The 17,401-nt window shown below is 27.7% G+C and overlaps 1 protein-coding gene across 1 annotated transcript in view; it reads left to right on the top strand.

Moving 5' to 3' along the window:
• Window positions 1-503: 503 nt before the first annotated feature.
• LOC129961679 (rab3 GTPase-activating protein catalytic subunit-like) overlaps window positions 504-17,401 on the top strand; it is an 85,906-nt gene continuing 69,008 nt past the window's right edge. Inside the window, exons 1-8 of the mRNA XM_056075213.1 lie at window positions 504-648; window positions 2,149-2,201; window positions 9,506-9,581; window positions 12,737-12,863; window positions 13,217-13,298; window positions 14,159-14,278; window positions 15,406-15,571; window positions 17,240-17,333. Coding sequence (XP_055931188.1) covers window positions 625-648; window positions 2,149-2,201; window positions 9,506-9,581; window positions 12,737-12,863; window positions 13,217-13,298; window positions 14,159-14,278; window positions 15,406-15,571; window positions 17,240-17,333 — 742 coding nt within the window. The 5' untranslated portion in view covers window positions 504-624. The remainder of the gene's footprint in view (window positions 649-2,148; window positions 2,202-9,505; window positions 9,582-12,736; window positions 12,864-13,216; window positions 13,299-14,158; window positions 14,279-15,405; window positions 15,572-17,239; window positions 17,334-17,401) is intronic.

Below are 17,401 nucleotides of genomic sequence, written 5' to 3'. Positions count from 1 at the left end.
TTAATATTTATAACTTATGTAGTAAATAGAATAACATCTCGTCAAATATTTGTCATTCCTGATAAAAAGAGATATTATTTTACCCTTCAAAAGTAAGGATCCTACCCTATACTTATGCAAGATAACCGTGCTTATTCTACTTGATTCGATTTTGCGAATTTTTTCTTATGGACCGATAAATATAGAATCAAATATATTTATGAAAGTTTTATTCTAGGTTCAAGAAATTTTTTCTTTTTTTTAGACAATTGTTATTGCGAGATTGTTGTAATTGTTTCTTTAATTTGGCTTCGATCCAATTTTAAATGTTCAGCTGATCTGGATCTGATTTATTGATTCCAATCTCACGTATTTTTAATTGAACTTTCATACAAGTTTTTTCTATCAGGATAAACATATTTAATTACTCAAACTTTTATTATGCATTATGATAAATGTGTTTAAATATATATATTAGTTTCATAAAGCGGATTTGTTACATCATCTTTATTTCTTTGATGAGATTTCCGGACTCGTTCCAACATGCGCAACACATTGCTGACTTCTATCTTGGGCAAAACAAAAACAGTACCGAAGAGTGGAGTTTGTTGACTTTAGAATCACGTTTTATAATAACTTTTGTAAATGAGACGAATGTCTTCAGAGGAGGTAATGATTATTTGCTATTTTTTTCAAATAATTCAGGTGTTTTGTGTTGTACAATTATAAACAAATGTGGTATTATTACAATAAAAAGTTCATTTTTATTTTTAAACTTCTTTCTGCTTAAAAAAGCAGAACTATTAAAATTTTTGGCTTTCATTTGGTTTATGTAAAACGTAATTTTTCATATTTTATTACATTTAGATTTTTTTTCTTATAGTCACTGAAATTCAATAAAAATTTATTCTTTTTTAAAGATTAAGTCTAAATAATAAGAATGATTCCAATAACTGCGGATATTAAATAATAATTAATTTTTTTTTCCTTTCATGAGTTATGTGAAATAGAAATTCAAACCTCTTTATGTTGTGTAACTGCTTCAGTTTTTTTTTAATGTACCATTTCTCAAATTGTTATTAACTATTATTACAGTTTGTAAAAATTGTGCTAAAAGTATAATCTGTAATTACTTTATTTTATAAATAACCACTGATGTGTTTGTTAAGTTTTTTAGATCTGGCATAAAACTTTGACAATTATTAACTCATAAAATATAATTGTAGTTATCTGTATAAATAAAATACTTAAATTTTTTGTAACTCGGACATCTAATACATAAAATTGTGAAAGTAAGTTTTAAAAAAATTATTACTAAGTAGAATATTGATGTAAATATAATCACTTCTGACATATAATTTTTAATCAATTTTCATGTATTATTGCATTTTAATGTATTATTGTATTAGTGCATAACATCTGTATAAATCATTATTATTGTGTAATAGAATTGTGTGTGAAGAATTATACCCTACATTGATATTTACTTTGGAACATATTTTAATGAAGCATAAACTGCCTTTCTTTTAAAATTTTTTTTCTTTAAATTGAATGTTTAATTTTGTGCTTATTTATTTTAAATATGTGACAGAAAATGTTAAGTTATATTAATTTTAAATTAAATAAATGTACTTGTTGCTGTGCCCTTATATTTTCATTTTGAGTTAGTATTACGTTAATGTACCTGATTATAATTAACATAAGAATTGGCTATTCTCGCTTAGTTATATATTTCAAAGTTCACTATTTTAGAATTGCAACTGTATGAAAGATTGAATTATTTCTTATATTATTCTATATGTTTACTTTTATCTGTAAAGTTGAAGGGTTTTTTGGGGGGGAGAGGGGAAGAAAACTCTCTGAAAAACACTTAATAATTATTAATTTACATTTCATTTCATTTTTTTAAACTAAAAAATGACGATGAATTTTAAAAATAAATTTGAATAATTAAAAGAATGTTTTTTTTTTTTTTTATTATTAACAAATGATATGTATTCGTATAGATTGTAAAAAGAAATTACGTACAAATTGAGGAATTACAGATTTAAGTAGACTTGAAATGAATAAAAGTTTTATTTCAGATTTTTAAATTGAAGATTATTAATTCTTATGAATTATTATTGAGATTATCATCTACAATTAATTAACAAAAGTCATTCATTCCAGGACCAGGATGTGTTTGAAATCACAGATTTCACTACAGCATCTGAATGGGAAAGGTAGAGATGTTTTTTCATTAATAAAAAAACCCCCAATATTTCATTTTATGTCTGTCAGTAATATAAATTATTTATCTAATGTATATACATATTTTATTTTGTCAATCTCTATCAGTGTATAAATCATTATAATAATTTATAGGTTAGAGAAATATTCTGCTAAGTTAAATAAAACTATGTTTGAATGAAAAACAAATAGACATGGTTAGGAGAATAATAATAATAGCATATAATTTATAATTAATAAACATAACACTTTTTAAACACAGTGATCATTAATGATGAAATATAGGAAATATTATGATTTTAATTTGAAGATTTTGACTTTTGCTAACAATACATTGCTAATTATTTTTGTTGAAACAATATTTGAAAATTATAACTATTTATTAAATTAATTTAAAATAATTATAAAGTAATCATTAGTTTTTCAAATGCTACTATTTAAAAAAAAACAATAGTACTTTTCAATGCTCATGGGAACATGATGAAACATATGTCAGATTTTTGCTATAATTTTACTATAATTTTTAACATATTTTTATTAATTCACTTTCTGCTGGGTTTGTCTTTTCTGTGCAAATTTTGTAATTGAATTTAAACTAATTTCCTGATGAGCTAAAGACTTAAAACTTAAACAAAGATAAGAATGCTTAAAGTTTATGAATGACAATGCAATATTTGCTCACTTTCTTGCATATCTATTTGTCTATTCAGTACTTTTCAAAATGCTTTCACAAGTTTCCATATCTTATGATTAGGAATTTCTTTCTTCGAGGTTACTGTAACAGAAATTGTGTACCACCGTTGCCAAATGAGTTGAAAAAGTTCCATAACTATATTTTTAAAATTTGTTTGAACATAATTAATTGCAAATTCCAGTGTGTCTGCATAAATTTGTATTCTATAAAGATATAAATTATATAAGGAAAAGAATTTTATATATATATTGTTCGTGGATTGATGATACTAACAAAAATTTATAGACAATAGTATTTTACAAATATTTATATTTAATCAAACAACAACAACAAAAAACAATCCACTTTTCAATAGATGCAGCAACAATTTGTTACAGATCCTCCGCCACATTCAACATTTTAGTCTCAGTCAAAAACACCAATGGTCGCATGTAACTCTAACTCAGTGAAAGAGTAACCGCAAATCTTTCTTTGATGATTGCAACAAGTTTTTTTTCTATACTCTTGGAATACTTTCGAATTTTATAGAAATGAGTTGAAATGTCGCATTGTTAAATGTATCATCTAATTCTGTCACAAGGCCATCCAATAGAACCTCTTTAACATGTTGTTTGTGATTTGCGATTTGTAGGATTCAACCAATTTAGACAGCGGAAGTAATATTTTTCTCTTGCTCGGAATGAAGTTGGTGTTCTGTACCTGGAAATTCTATTCTGCAACAATGCTTTCACAACCTAGTCCAATCAAATTATCATGAAAAATAGCTAAATATAATAAAAGCACATGACAAATATGTTTGATTTGAGTTGTTGAGTTGGCTGTCTAAAACAGCCTACATGTTTGCACCTGGATATGTTACTGGATAAAATTGTGGCGCAGAATTTCTCATGGAGATTTTTTGCATTTAAATAAAAAGCTATTAATTTGAGATGGAAGCTTTAAATCAATAAGTTGTAAACATTGAGAAGAATTATAAAATGTGTTATAGAACTTGCCGACAGCTTGATCAGATAAGGAGTAAATTTAAACAGGTGGGAGTCTGGCAAAAACTTTCTCGCATACTCTTTAATAAATATGCTATCTTCTCCCCACATAAAATTGTGGACCATGGGCAAGGCCGTGAATTCAGAGTTTCAGAATCCCATACATGAGAATTGCCTGTTTTGTAAATAGTGAAGAAAAAAGACTAATAATTGGTAAATTGCTTGGCATTGACAAAAATTCAGACCGAGCATATCGATTTTTAGTATAAATCTAGCGTTTTTTTTTTATTCCGGTGTGATTTTACTAACACACACTAATAGAAAATCGATTAATGCCCTTTTCACTATTGATTGAAAACAGAATTTGACAATGAATTTTAATTGTTATCCTATTATCACACACCAAATTTTTTTCAGTTGAAAACTTTTTTTTTTTAGTTATTGCATTTATATGTATTTGGTCTAGGAATTAATTCGTGCGGTTTTTAATGAAAAAATTAAAGCTTTATTTCAAAAGCAAAATACATAAATACGTTATAAAAAATATTGTCCATCGCTAGCTACTACTTTTTCCCATCTTTCAGGCAATTTACGAATTCCGTGTCGAAAGAATTCCTCACTTTTCGAAGCGATCCAATCAGAGATCCATTTTTCAATATTTTCTGAAGAAGTGAACCGCTGTCCAAGCAAATCGTTATTCATGCAATCAAACAAGTAGTAGTCTGAAGGAGCAATGTCTGGTGAATGCGGCGGGTGGGGTAACACTTCCCATCCGACATTTTCCAAATATGTTTTGACCGGTTTTGCGACGTTATCTTGTTGAAAAATAAGTTTATTATGTCTGTTATCCCATTCGTTTTCTGGCCAGAGCTTGTTTCAAACGCATCAACTGAAGTCGATAACGTTCTCCATTAATAGTTTCACCAGGTTTCAGAAGCTCATAGTACACTACACCTTTCATATCCCACTATATACACAGCATAACCTTTGCACAGTGAATATTTCGTTTCGGTTGTAATGGACCTGGTTCACCTGGCATTACCCAGGCTTTTTTTCGTTTAGGATTCTCGTAATAAAACCATTTCTCATCACCAGTAACAATCCGATGCAAGAATCCCTTATTTTTCTGTCTTTGAAGCATCATTTCGCAAATGGTTTTTCTTCTTTCAACGTCTCTTTCTTTCAATTAATATGGAACCAAATGTGACATCTTTTGAATCATTCCCATTGCTTTGAGGCGTTTGGAAACTGTTGTTTGATCAACTCCTAATGATTTTGCAAGTTCTTCCTGTGTTTGACACGAATCCTGATCGAGCAATGCTGTCAATTCTTCAAATTTTTTTGGCTGTCCAGGTCGTTCTTGGTCTTCCAAGCTGTAATCACCATTTTTAAACCGTGCAAACCACTTCTGACACGTTCGCTCAGCTAGAGCATGATCACCATAAACTTCCACCAAAATACGATGACTTTCGGTAGCACTTTTCTTCATGTTAAAGTAATGAAAAAGAACCCCCGCAAAAACACTTTATCAGGCACAAAATTTGACATTTTCAGTTGAATAAAAATTGTTGTTCTTTACGCTTAAACCAAATGGCATATACTAAACTAGATGCGCAATAACAGTAGTTTTAAATGCATGTTTGAACAAACGAAACTATGGGACAATAAGCTAGTTACGCCATCTCTTCTAAAACCGCACGAATTAATTCCTACACCAAATATGTAAAACTGTAGACTGACAGATGATCAGCCCTTTGAATAATTTGACATGTTTCTACATTTTAGATGGCAAACTTTTATCAAGTTTTAACTATGTAAATTTTAAGTCTTATGATTTCACTTGTTCGCTTTTACTCGGACAGCCAGCCAGACAAATGTCCTGCGAATGTATTTCGTTCAAAATTTGATGAAATATCTGTAAATTTGGTCTTAAATCCATATGCCGAATTTTATCATGTAACTGAAAACACTTTTGATTTATTGTTTTCATAGAAGACAAAATTCCCATCAGCAGGAGTGAAGCGGTTGGAGTCTTCCTGAAATTTTCGCGCATATTGCCTAATGAAAGTCCAATTTTCTTACCCATCTGTATAAAATTGTGGACTTTGTGTAAGGTCGTAAATGCCTTGCATGGCATTAGCGAAAAATAGTCACCAGCCCAGAGAACCTTGTGTTATTTAATTCTAGAACTGAAGCTGCCAGCTGAATCTTGTATTTGAGGATACTATTAAATTCGAGGATCGGTTTTATGCCTGAATCCTTCATTCGTGTTTCTCACTATGATTAATCGCTCCATGGATTTATATGGGGTGGAACTGAATCCATGATTTAGGTTATCATCTGGTATTTCTCTTCAAATTCAGAATAGTAACGACTACTTTTAGAATATGGCTTTCTTTATAAAGAGCCAATATTTTCGTGTAAGAATGGATTCTTTGCGTTATTTTATTTCAAAGTCATATCCCTAATATTTATGTATTTATCTGGCCGTATCTCCTCCCTATATTCTTGGAATTCCGAAACCAGTCGTGAGAGGCATGATCAGTTCTGAGCAGAAATTTTCATCCTTAACGCAATAATTAAAGAAGTTGTTTACAACTTTTACTGTAACAGGCAATTCTTTTCGGATCATACAATAATTTCATTCTGATTTTGTGTGACATTTGCTTTAATATATAGTGACACATACTATAATTGCTGACGTCAGTATTTAATATGAATTATTTTGCAGAATTAGAATGGACGTCAATGTTAATGTCCCTTTCAACCTAATTAAATTTTCTCGCATTCTTAATTAGTCTATGAAGTGGTCCTGCAACTAAAGAAAAGCCTTTCTCAAAACTTCTATAATAAGTGTAAAGTCCTGGACATTTCCTGTATTCATGAATATTCTGCGAACGGTTCCAATCTTTCACCACTGATATTTTTCTCGGGTCATTTTTCACACCATTTGCAGAAATCATGTGGTTGAATTAGCTTATCTAACGACAAAATAAATTGCAATTAGATGGAGTTAGTTTCAAGTTGGTGTCTTTTAATTCCTTTAGTGCATTTTTTAAGGGATCGCTAAAATCCCATCCGACTATAAGTGCATCATCAAAGTAAACTTGACAATCTTCTAGATTGATTGCTCTCATTACAATCTCCATCAGAATCTCGAACATGGCTTGTGCATTGCAAAGGCCAAACAGCATGACTGTGAACTGCCAATGCAGAGAAAAAACACTCGTTCCCAGAAAGTGTATTCACTATGTTATCACCTCTGAGAAGGAAAGAACTGTCCTTCTTGGGATGTCATTCAATCGGCCATTGTTTTCACAAGATCACGTGAAACCATTTTATTCCGGACCTACACGATGTGAGAGGATCAAGGACTATTTGAAGGTTCAATGACATTTTTTTTTTTTTTTCATATCTTTTCACAGATGTTTTTATTTCATTCTATCTTCTAGAATCTAGAGATTTTTTATGTTTATTAGATGTTGAGACAATTTTTTTTTCTTACAAAACCATCAAGAGGTGCGAGAAAATAGATCTTCGAATTTTTCATTTACTGTTTCCGCTGTGTCTTTCTGGTCATTAATTAATTTGGTATTAATTGGCAGCTCTATTTTTAAACATGCAAAATACTATAAGTATCAGGATTTCTCTTAATATAAGGAGTCTGGATCACATTTCGTCAAAATCTCACTTTTCTAAATGGCTTTTTGTTTGCCGCTAAAATTTATAATTCTGACGTGAATGGTATCTTTAGAAATATCTACGAATGTCTTGGAAAATATCATTCTTTTCTGAAATATTTCCGTTTTCCTGAAGATTCTGGGAAACTCGAAACCAAATTGAAAAAAAAAAATAAAAAAATCTGTAGAATCTTTTAAAAATCATTAGTCTTCTAGAAATAATTAGATCACATGTTTCGGTTCCACAAAAACCTGATTGAAATATATATCAATATTTATATTGTTTGTTGAATGTTGAGATTTATCTTTTAGCATATTTAGACCCTCATTTTGCCAATAATCCGAAATTTATCGCCTGCCAAACGTATGGAGAGTAACGTAGGGCATTGTCTATATAATTTTTCCATTAAATTTTTGAATAATTTCCTGACGCATGATGGTTACATTAACTCTTGTATCAGCAATCTTTTGACAAGGATTAATTAAGGCTTCGATTAAAAGGCCATTTTCGTCACCGCTTCTAGAAGAGATTTGCAAAATTACAACATTTTGCGTTTGATTATCTGGTATTCTCCACCACTCGAAACCGCCATGATCTAATCTATTTGATTAGTATTCTTGGTTATGGTTTTCACCTACCAGTGATTTTGGGGACCATCTCGTTGAAAATGGTCCTTGACCCTACACTTCTTGCCTTAACTTGCAGGAAATGTTGGGTCGGGGTTGTATTTATTCTTTATCTTCTAATTGTTTTTAATTTAATATTGCGCCCTTTCCAGCTGTTTGGTTCCGTCGATGAAAACGGAAGCGCATAGCAATAATTATTGAGCCAGTTTAAAATGCTGCTTTGATTTTTTTTTTTTTTTTAGTTGATCATACGAACATTGCTCATCTTTCTCTGAAGCACAAATTACGAATAAATTTATAAGTGGTTGATCCAATTGCAGATATGAAAATTGATATTTTCTTGTTCTCTTTAATATCAATTGTAAGAAGAAAATTGTTCCGACTGTTAAACCTATAAATTAAAATCATCCAGTTCCGCATAAACCGAATGCAAAGTGCTGATTAGGCCTAACTTATGCATGATACGAAATGAAAAATAATTAAATTAATGCAAAGATATAGATTTGCAAATTAAAAAAATCTTCCCATCCTTGTTGCCAATATAATGTATTTCAAATTTGCCACATTTTTATTAAAAAAAATAATCTCAAAGATAAGTTAAAAATACTTTATTTTTGTTCTTACAAGTGTTATACTGACTAAAACATTGCATTCCCATTAATTTATTGATTTTTCTATGTTGAGTTGAGATGTACCCTTTTTATAATACATTAAAATGATATTGCCAAATTGTTATTATATAACAGATATTACAATAATGCATAATAACAGATATTACAATTTCAATAATGCATACCAACGATTTATGCATGGCATAATCACCAATGTGTAAAAGTTCACCAATAAATGTATCGAAAGTTTAATACATAAGTACCAATAAATGTGAGTAAATGATAGTTCATTACATATTAACAAATAGATGTTTGAATAAAATTGAATTCAAACTATTACAATCAATTATTAATATCCTTTTGAATATAGCTCCGGGAAGTTTGTGTGATTGCTCAGAGCCTTTAAATTTAAGGCAAAATATTATATTATTGTTCAGATCTGTTATTAAAAGTTCATGCAATGTTAAACAGGGTCTTCCTTTTCCTTGTTTGATCTTACATCTTTTATATTTGAGTTAAGTATACACTGTTATATAATTTTGATAGTTTGGTTTTACTCACTAGATTCCTTTAGATTTGGTTTGGTTTTATCCTCTAGATTTTCCAATTATCTCTTTAGTAATTTTTATTTAATATTCCATGTAATATATATTTCCTTTTTTAATTTTTGTCTACTTGACTTAATGTGTTATATTTTTATAGATTCATTTCGAAAATTGAAGAAGTGTTTCATGAATGGAAATTGCCTCAACATAACTCTGCTCCTCCTTTGAAGAAGGTAATTTTACTAAATTTGTTTTTATTTTGTTAACAATGATATTAAAATGCAATATCTTTATTCGCTTGGACTCTACTTTTCTTCTTGTAGATATTTTATGCTTTTACTAACAATCTGAAATATTACAACCTGTTGAAAGCTTAATTTTAGATATAAAATTTTGATTAGTTTTCTTACTTATAAAGTTTATCATATCTAAAATTCCTTTAAAATTATATCAATATCAAGGCAACATAGCAGTTTTAATTTTCTTATACAAAATAGATAAAGAGAAAATATTGAAATTGTCAAAAAAAAAAAAAAAAGTCTGTCTGGGGACATTATAATTGAGTTAGACAAATAATTTAACACTTGAGTTAGAAACTTGGTGGAATGTATATGGCATTTCGCCAAGTTTCCATCAAATTCTGATAGAATTCTATTCAGAGGAAATTTGTCTGTCCAGCTGTCCAAATATAAGTTAACATGGCAGTTGCAAAATGAGGAGAGCTGGATGTATAAAGTTTGGCACATAGATTTATTTAAAGTGTAGATACCAATCATGTTTGAAATCATATCCATCTAAAGGTTGACTGTCTGTTTGTACTTTCACAAATATGTAAGCATGATAACTCAAAAACACAATGACTTAATTATTTGAAATTTGGTTTGTGATTTTACAACTATAATTGTAGTTCTTTGTCAAATTTTGTTTTCAATAGGCTAGAAAAATGAAATTCAAAATACACATTTAGTATTTTGATGTTTTTGTAATAACCTCTTTCCAGTGATTAATCCCCAGAGATTACAGACTAATAGCCTCTCTCATAACTATTATTTGCTAATTGTATGCTGTTAATAATACATAAGTATATTTATTTGAGAATATAGGATAAATTTTATGAAAGACTAGACCTGCTGGTTTTCATTTGGATTTGTTGGACTGAAATGTTATGTAATGGTTGGCCTGAGTTTAAATTTTTCTGTTTAAATTTACTACAATAAGAGAAATTAATTTTAATTTTAAATTAATTTTATTTTAAGAGAAAGACAAATGTGATTTAGAAGGATCTGAAGCATAATCTAAAAAATCAATTCAAGCAAAAAAAAAAAAAAAAAATATGATATTGGTTTAGCATAATTTATTATTGATGCATCACATATGCATTTATTAAAGAAGCTAGATTTTGTTTTTAACAAATACTATTCAATTTTAGCTTTCATTACTGATATGAATAAAATATGCAGTTTTGTATAACCATAATTTGCTTCACCCAATTTTTTTTACATATTTTTAAAAAATTAATAATTGAATTTTACTAGAAAGAAAAATATTTCTTCAGATGAAATTTTTGCAAAATAATTTCAAAATTGCTTTGAAGGCATAATAAATATGAAAAAGCTTAAAAATAAAGAAAATTAAAAAAGACTGAACCATTTGCTTCCTTTTATAATTTTTACAAAAGGGAACTTAATGAAAATGAGATTTTTTTAATTGAAAAGAAATTTTACAACAATAGAAAAAATGTAAGTAAAAATTTTATTTGTCATGTTGATATATGATATTTTAAAATCTAATTTAAGCCTAATTATTTTCCTAATTTTTAGCTAAATTCAGCACATAATTAACTTCATTCTAAAATATTCTCTTATTTCCTGATCCCACTCCACTTTTCTATTTAATTAATGCAACAAAAAGCTCTGTAAAAATGGGTTCGTCAGCAGTACCCACATTCAGAATGAAGGGATAAAAAATTGTCAGTCAAGCAAATTCTTTTTAATAGATCCCTATACCTTATCTAAATTCAACACGTGTGGAATATCCCTACCAAAATCTCATAGTATATATTCACAGGGATAAAATTTTCATTAGCTTTTCCTCATTTCCTTTTGTGTTGTTTTGTGTGATGTGCTCATCCCTTTGCTTGTACATAAATCATGCTGCCTGGGATAAAATTAAACTAAGTTAAAAATTCAAAGTGTTTTGGACCACGATTCTGTTTTAAAAATTATGTTTATATATATATATATATATATATATATATATATATATATATATATATATATATATATATATATATATATATATATATATAAGATGGAATTCTAATTCATGATGTTTTACTATTCAATATTGTGCAACAGATTTGTTTAGTTATTTGAAAATTATATCTCTTTAATTTCTATGATGTATTAGATATTTTTATTCTATATTTTATACTTCAAAACTTAAGTAATATTCCAGTTTAGGACAAAAGTTTAAGCAAAAGAGAGGCTGAAACCTTGGTGAGTATTGTTAGATAATTTATTCATTTACTTTTCAGGAATGTTTCTAAAGATATATCCTTTTTAATTAATCAGTTTTAACATCTGAAAAAATAAGCACTTTATTTCAAGTATTAATTGGGCATAAGAATGACCAGTTAATAAAAAAACTTGGAAATTATTTCTTCTGCTTTTGATGTTTTGGAGAGTAATTTGCAGATGAAAGCTTTTATAAATAAAGTTGTTTATGTAGCTTTAAATTCATCCATTGAAATAAATGCTATAGATGTTAGAAAGTCTTAGAACTTGGTGTATTAGAACATGAAGGGTTTTATAAGTTCAGTTTTTAACTAAAAACCTTTTCTCTATGTTTAGATAATTGAATGAAATTTAAATTTGCTTGTAGCTTCATATAAAAAGCACTAAAATATTTTCTATGGTTCGTAATCAATCATGTTCTAGTTCTAGAGCTCTTTATCATTCATATGCCCTTGTTCATTCTTTATCATTCATAAAATGAATAGGGGAAAAAAGAGATGAATTATTTTTTTGTTAAAATAATATACAGTGCCTAAGAAAAATTCTTTAGTGGGGGAAAAAACGAGCAAACAAACAAACTCACCTTAGCATTGCAGTCTAGAAAAAATAAAAAAAAATCATCTTTTTCAGAATAAATTATTTCTGTGCTAATTACAAATGCATTGTAGATTTTAGTTTAAAATGCAATAATTTTCTGACTTCAAATGGATAAGAAACATATAAACTTTTTCTTTTTTTATCAATTTAAGTTTAGTATGTGTGAGTATGGGAAAGTGAAAATAAAGCTCTTTGATACAAATTATATGTATCTGTATGGATCTTGGATAACTTCATACTTGAAAGTGAAATAATCTTGTGAAACAATGTTTTAGGGTGAACTGACAGATGGAGTATGGATGGAAAAACGAGAACAGCTTATGTTTGCATCTTTTCAATTTGAGGCAGTGCATCATTGCCTGAAACCTTCAGATACACAATCTACTTCAGCTGAAGATGACAGTGAGTTTATTTTTTTATATTTATAATTTTCAAACAAAAATGTCACTTACTTTCTAATTGATCAGTAGTTTTGTGTATAAATTAAATGACATATTAAAATTTTTTTAGGGTTTAAAGCACTTGTAGTTTTTTTTCAGTCTATTCAGAAATCTTAGCTAGAATTGACCTTCAAATTCCAGATTCTAATGTTAAATTGAAATCATGTATATTAATTTAGCATTTTTTTCCCTATGTTTTTTGTGAAGTAATGAGAGCATTTTTTAAATGTATTTGACAAAATAATAAATAGTTCTTTTGGCTGAAGAATATAAAACTATTGTGTAATTATTTTTAATTATGTTTTTGCTTTACAGATGAGTGCCTGCCATATTGCCTGAATGATATGATGTCAAGAGAGAATGACTTTCCACCAAAAGCTCATTGCCTTGTTAGATGGTAAAAATATTTTATTTTTATTTTTGTGGGTTTTCTTTGTATTTTATAGAACTTGCTCATAGTACTAAGTCTTTTTCTGGTTTATAAATTTCGTAAAAAAATGTTTTAAGTAAGTTTTTTGTTTTATTAAATAATTAAGTATTAGGATGAAAGCACTTTGAAATAAATATGCATTTGTTGAAAATTCCTTGATATTTGATATAACAACTATAATGCCTAGAAATATGTTCTTAAATACTTTTTTCAGAAATTAGCAATGATATTGACTAAATTAGAATAAAGACAATTAAATGATTAGATAGATAAATAATGATAATAATAAATTGACTGTATAATTATTTTTACTACAGAGTACTATTTTTCCTATTTTTTGCTCTTTCAAAAGTTTATTACCATGGTAGAATTAATATTGTTGAGCAGCAAATCTATAATAAATCTTTTATGTGTTTCTAAAGCTAAAATTTTCAATTTTTAAAAAAAAAAATCAAGTTATTATATACAATAAATGAGTTTTAAGATGGAAGAGAATTTTCTAATTATAACTGCAAATACATTTTAACTATTTACTATTTAAAACTAGTTCTGTGTGTACTAATTATAAAAATAGTTAAAACATTTTTTTTGTATTGAATATTTTAACTTTGATTTTTGAAATAGATTTTCAAATGCTGATATTTTATAATATAATCACTATCACTCTTCTTTTACAACTGAAACCTAAATTGTTATATAGATCCAAAAATGTCACTTTTCTTAAAACTTTTATTCAGGGTTTTGCTTATTCTGAAATTCAAATATTTGATAAAGAAAAATATTGAGAAGGTACAGTTCTTTGAATTTTAAAGGTTATTTTCATTTAGGTATGGTGTCCGTGAATTTGTGGTTATCCATCCAGCGAAAGCAAATGATGCTATTATGACAGAAGATAGAACAAAAATGCTCCTTAGCTCTATTACTATTGCCATCAACAGTACTAATTGGTAAGCTCATATTTGGTGGAAAATGGCAAATATCAAAACCTCTATCTAATTAGATAATATGTATTGGTTTATTGGCATTAAATATGTTTAATTTATGGACAATTTTGTATGATGTACATTCTGAAAGAATTGAATTCATTAAGAAAATATACTTTATTTTTATCATTTTGATCCAGCATTTCATAAATATTAACATATTGGGTATAATGTAATTGTTTTAACTTAATTCTTATATTTGTGACTAGCAATGCATGAAATACTAGCAATCTGTCAAATTTCTAAACACTTTATATAATGTCAGCTATTTTTAGGCAAGGTGTGAATTATGAAAATTATTATATACTTTCCTAGGCATGTGTTCATAGAATTACAAATACTGTTCAAGCAAAATATGAAAATAAGGTCATATTACTGTTATTATTTAAGCAGTTTATTAGTTTAGAAACTATATCATTTTCATCATTTTCACTGGCAAGGTCACAAAAGGTATGAATTTTTTTATAACACTTTGTGCATGCATGTGCATTATTAGTTTGGTTTAAACATGTGCAACAGATGGTTAAAACGTAAACTTTTCAGTAAGCATGTCATCATAATGTGATTTAATCTTTGAATATAATCTATCCACGTTTTTTTAAACTGGTTCTTTTTCTTGTGTCGGAGATGAATTTCATGCTTTTCTGGTTTCATATTTGTCTTTCTATAGAATGCCCAGGGAATAGGTGAAGTGTTTATTCATTTTATGTGTTACTGATAAGTCTTTTGGCATTCTATGAAATGTCTAGGTATTCTATAGAATGCTGGCTTTCCTAAACTGACAGTAAAATATACATATTTCAGGCTGAGCCTTTATTATAGGTTTGTAATGCGTAAGCAGTTAAAATTGCAATTGCTATTATTTTTTTATTTTCACAGTTGATTTGAAATTTTTAAACATTTCTGGTACAAATAAAACTCAAGTCATTAAAACTATTATTTGCAAATAAATTAAAATTATATTTATGTTATTCCTTTCCTATTAAGTTCTTGATTCAACTGTTCTTGTACGAAAAGACTTTGTGCTTGTTTATCAGTCACAACTTATTTGCAGATTAATTAGGCTTTTATTGATTGTTATAATTTTCCAGCCAAATTCCTGTATTTGTGCAACTGCAGCAGATGCGTCAGAAATACTTTCTGGGAGTTTGTGAAGGAGGTGGAGTACGGACATCTTTTGACATGATTCATTTGCATCGACCCTTTCCTCAGTTGCAACATACTCAAGGCCTTTTACAGTTATTTAAAGGAAAGCTGGTGAGCACAACTTTTTTAATACTATGAATTTTCTCAATTCTTTACTGTAGCTTTGCTAATTTTTTTATAAGGCTATTAAGTTTCTCAGTTTATGAATTTAAAAATTATTGATATTTAATTTTATTTATTAATAAATTGTTTTGGTCATAATTAGCTTTTTGTGACCTCTTAGTTCAATTAAAACAATCTTCTCTTAGAGAAAATAGCTCAGCACAGACTTTGAATATCATTTGATGAAAATTTTGTTTCTTTTAAATCAAATGTTACATTAGAATAAATAATTACAATATACATTTTACTAGTCTTTGAACTATAAGTCATTTAGAAATCACACATATTAAAATTCATTAACAAAATTACAACACACAAAATTTAAATATTGTTTTAGCTCTGTTTAGGAAAATTATCTATTCTTATACTAATATTTGTATTTGATTTATTCTCTTTAAGAAAGTTAGTTGATACTTTCACTTTGATATGAAAAGAGAAAATGTAAATAATTATGACTTTTTGAACATTTATCATTAATGAATTATTTTTTTTTTGTTAGATATCAAACTGGATTAATTTGTCTTGACAATAACAACAAGAAAATGTGTCAAATTTACATGCATATTTTGTTTCCTATATTGATATTAAATATTACTTTAAATTAAGAAAACTTCTCTTAAAAGTAATTTTGTGTTAAAAGTACTTTCTATTTAAATTTGCTTTAGTTTTTATTATTTTTCTTTTCTTCTATTGCCTAATTTTGAGTCACAATAAAAAGACATTGCTTAATATTGCTTAGATACAGTTGATTCTTGATTTGGGCGTTGCATTTTGTTGATTACTTCATTGAATTTATTGCAAATTTTTTTATTTAATTTAAAATTGAAAATAATAATATCTATTGTATGCAGACAATTTATATTTCTACCCATTTGTTTGCATTTTTCAAAGGTGAAAAGATTTTGCAACAGTTTTTTAACTGTCCATTATATCCTGTTGATAACGTTTATTCACAATTCAATGTGAAGCTAATAGGAATAATGCTATTTAGTACTACAATAACACTTCTTTAAATGGTATGGTATATTGATATATGTACATTTAAATAGTGTATATTGATAGTAATATCTGGATTTTTTTTCCCTCTCTTTTACTTTCTAATATCGTAAATTGAAGCAGTACATTGATATATATACATTTAAATAGTGTATATTGATAGTAATATCTAGATTTTTTCCCCTCTCTTTTACTTTCTAATATCGTAAATTGAAAAGTAGCATATTACAATCATCTTTTAGCTATTCAGCATTTTAAAAATATATTTGGAAAAAAGATGATTGTGACATTTTCCAGCTTAATTATTCTCGATAAATTTCAAATTCTTTAGTCAACATTTAGATTAATTTTATTACTTTTCCCATCTTTTATTTAAACAATTAAAAAAGATTAATTTCATTTGTAATAGTAATAATTGTTCCTTGTATGTATTCTGAAATTTTTTTGCTCCTATTCACATGATTAAGTGGATCAATTTATAATTGATTTTTTTTCAAGTTAAAATTCACTGTAATATGAACATTATTAAAATTTTGAAAAGAGTATTATTCATTTAGAAATTTAAAAAAAGAATTACTTTTACATGCTGCCTCTCTGATGAATTGGTAAATTTTGTTCTAGGGCTTTTCTGCCATTCCTCCGGTAACTGTATCAATCCGCTTTACATATGTACTCCAGGACTGGTCTCCATGCAGTTGGCCTCAGCCTCCTCCAGGTACCTTATAATATTCATACTCAAATCCCTGTCAGTTTCTAAACAAATATTTTTGATGAAATTGACTT

Source organism: Argiope bruennichi, chromosome 1, assembly GCF_947563725.1.
Source record: "Argiope bruennichi chromosome 1, qqArgBrue1.1, whole genome shotgun sequence".
Lineage (NCBI taxonomy): Eukaryota > Metazoa > Arthropoda > Arachnida > Araneae > Araneidae > Argiope > Argiope bruennichi.
The sequence above is the reverse complement of the archived record's forward strand: the minus strand, read 5'-3'. Positions and strand labels throughout refer to the sequence as shown.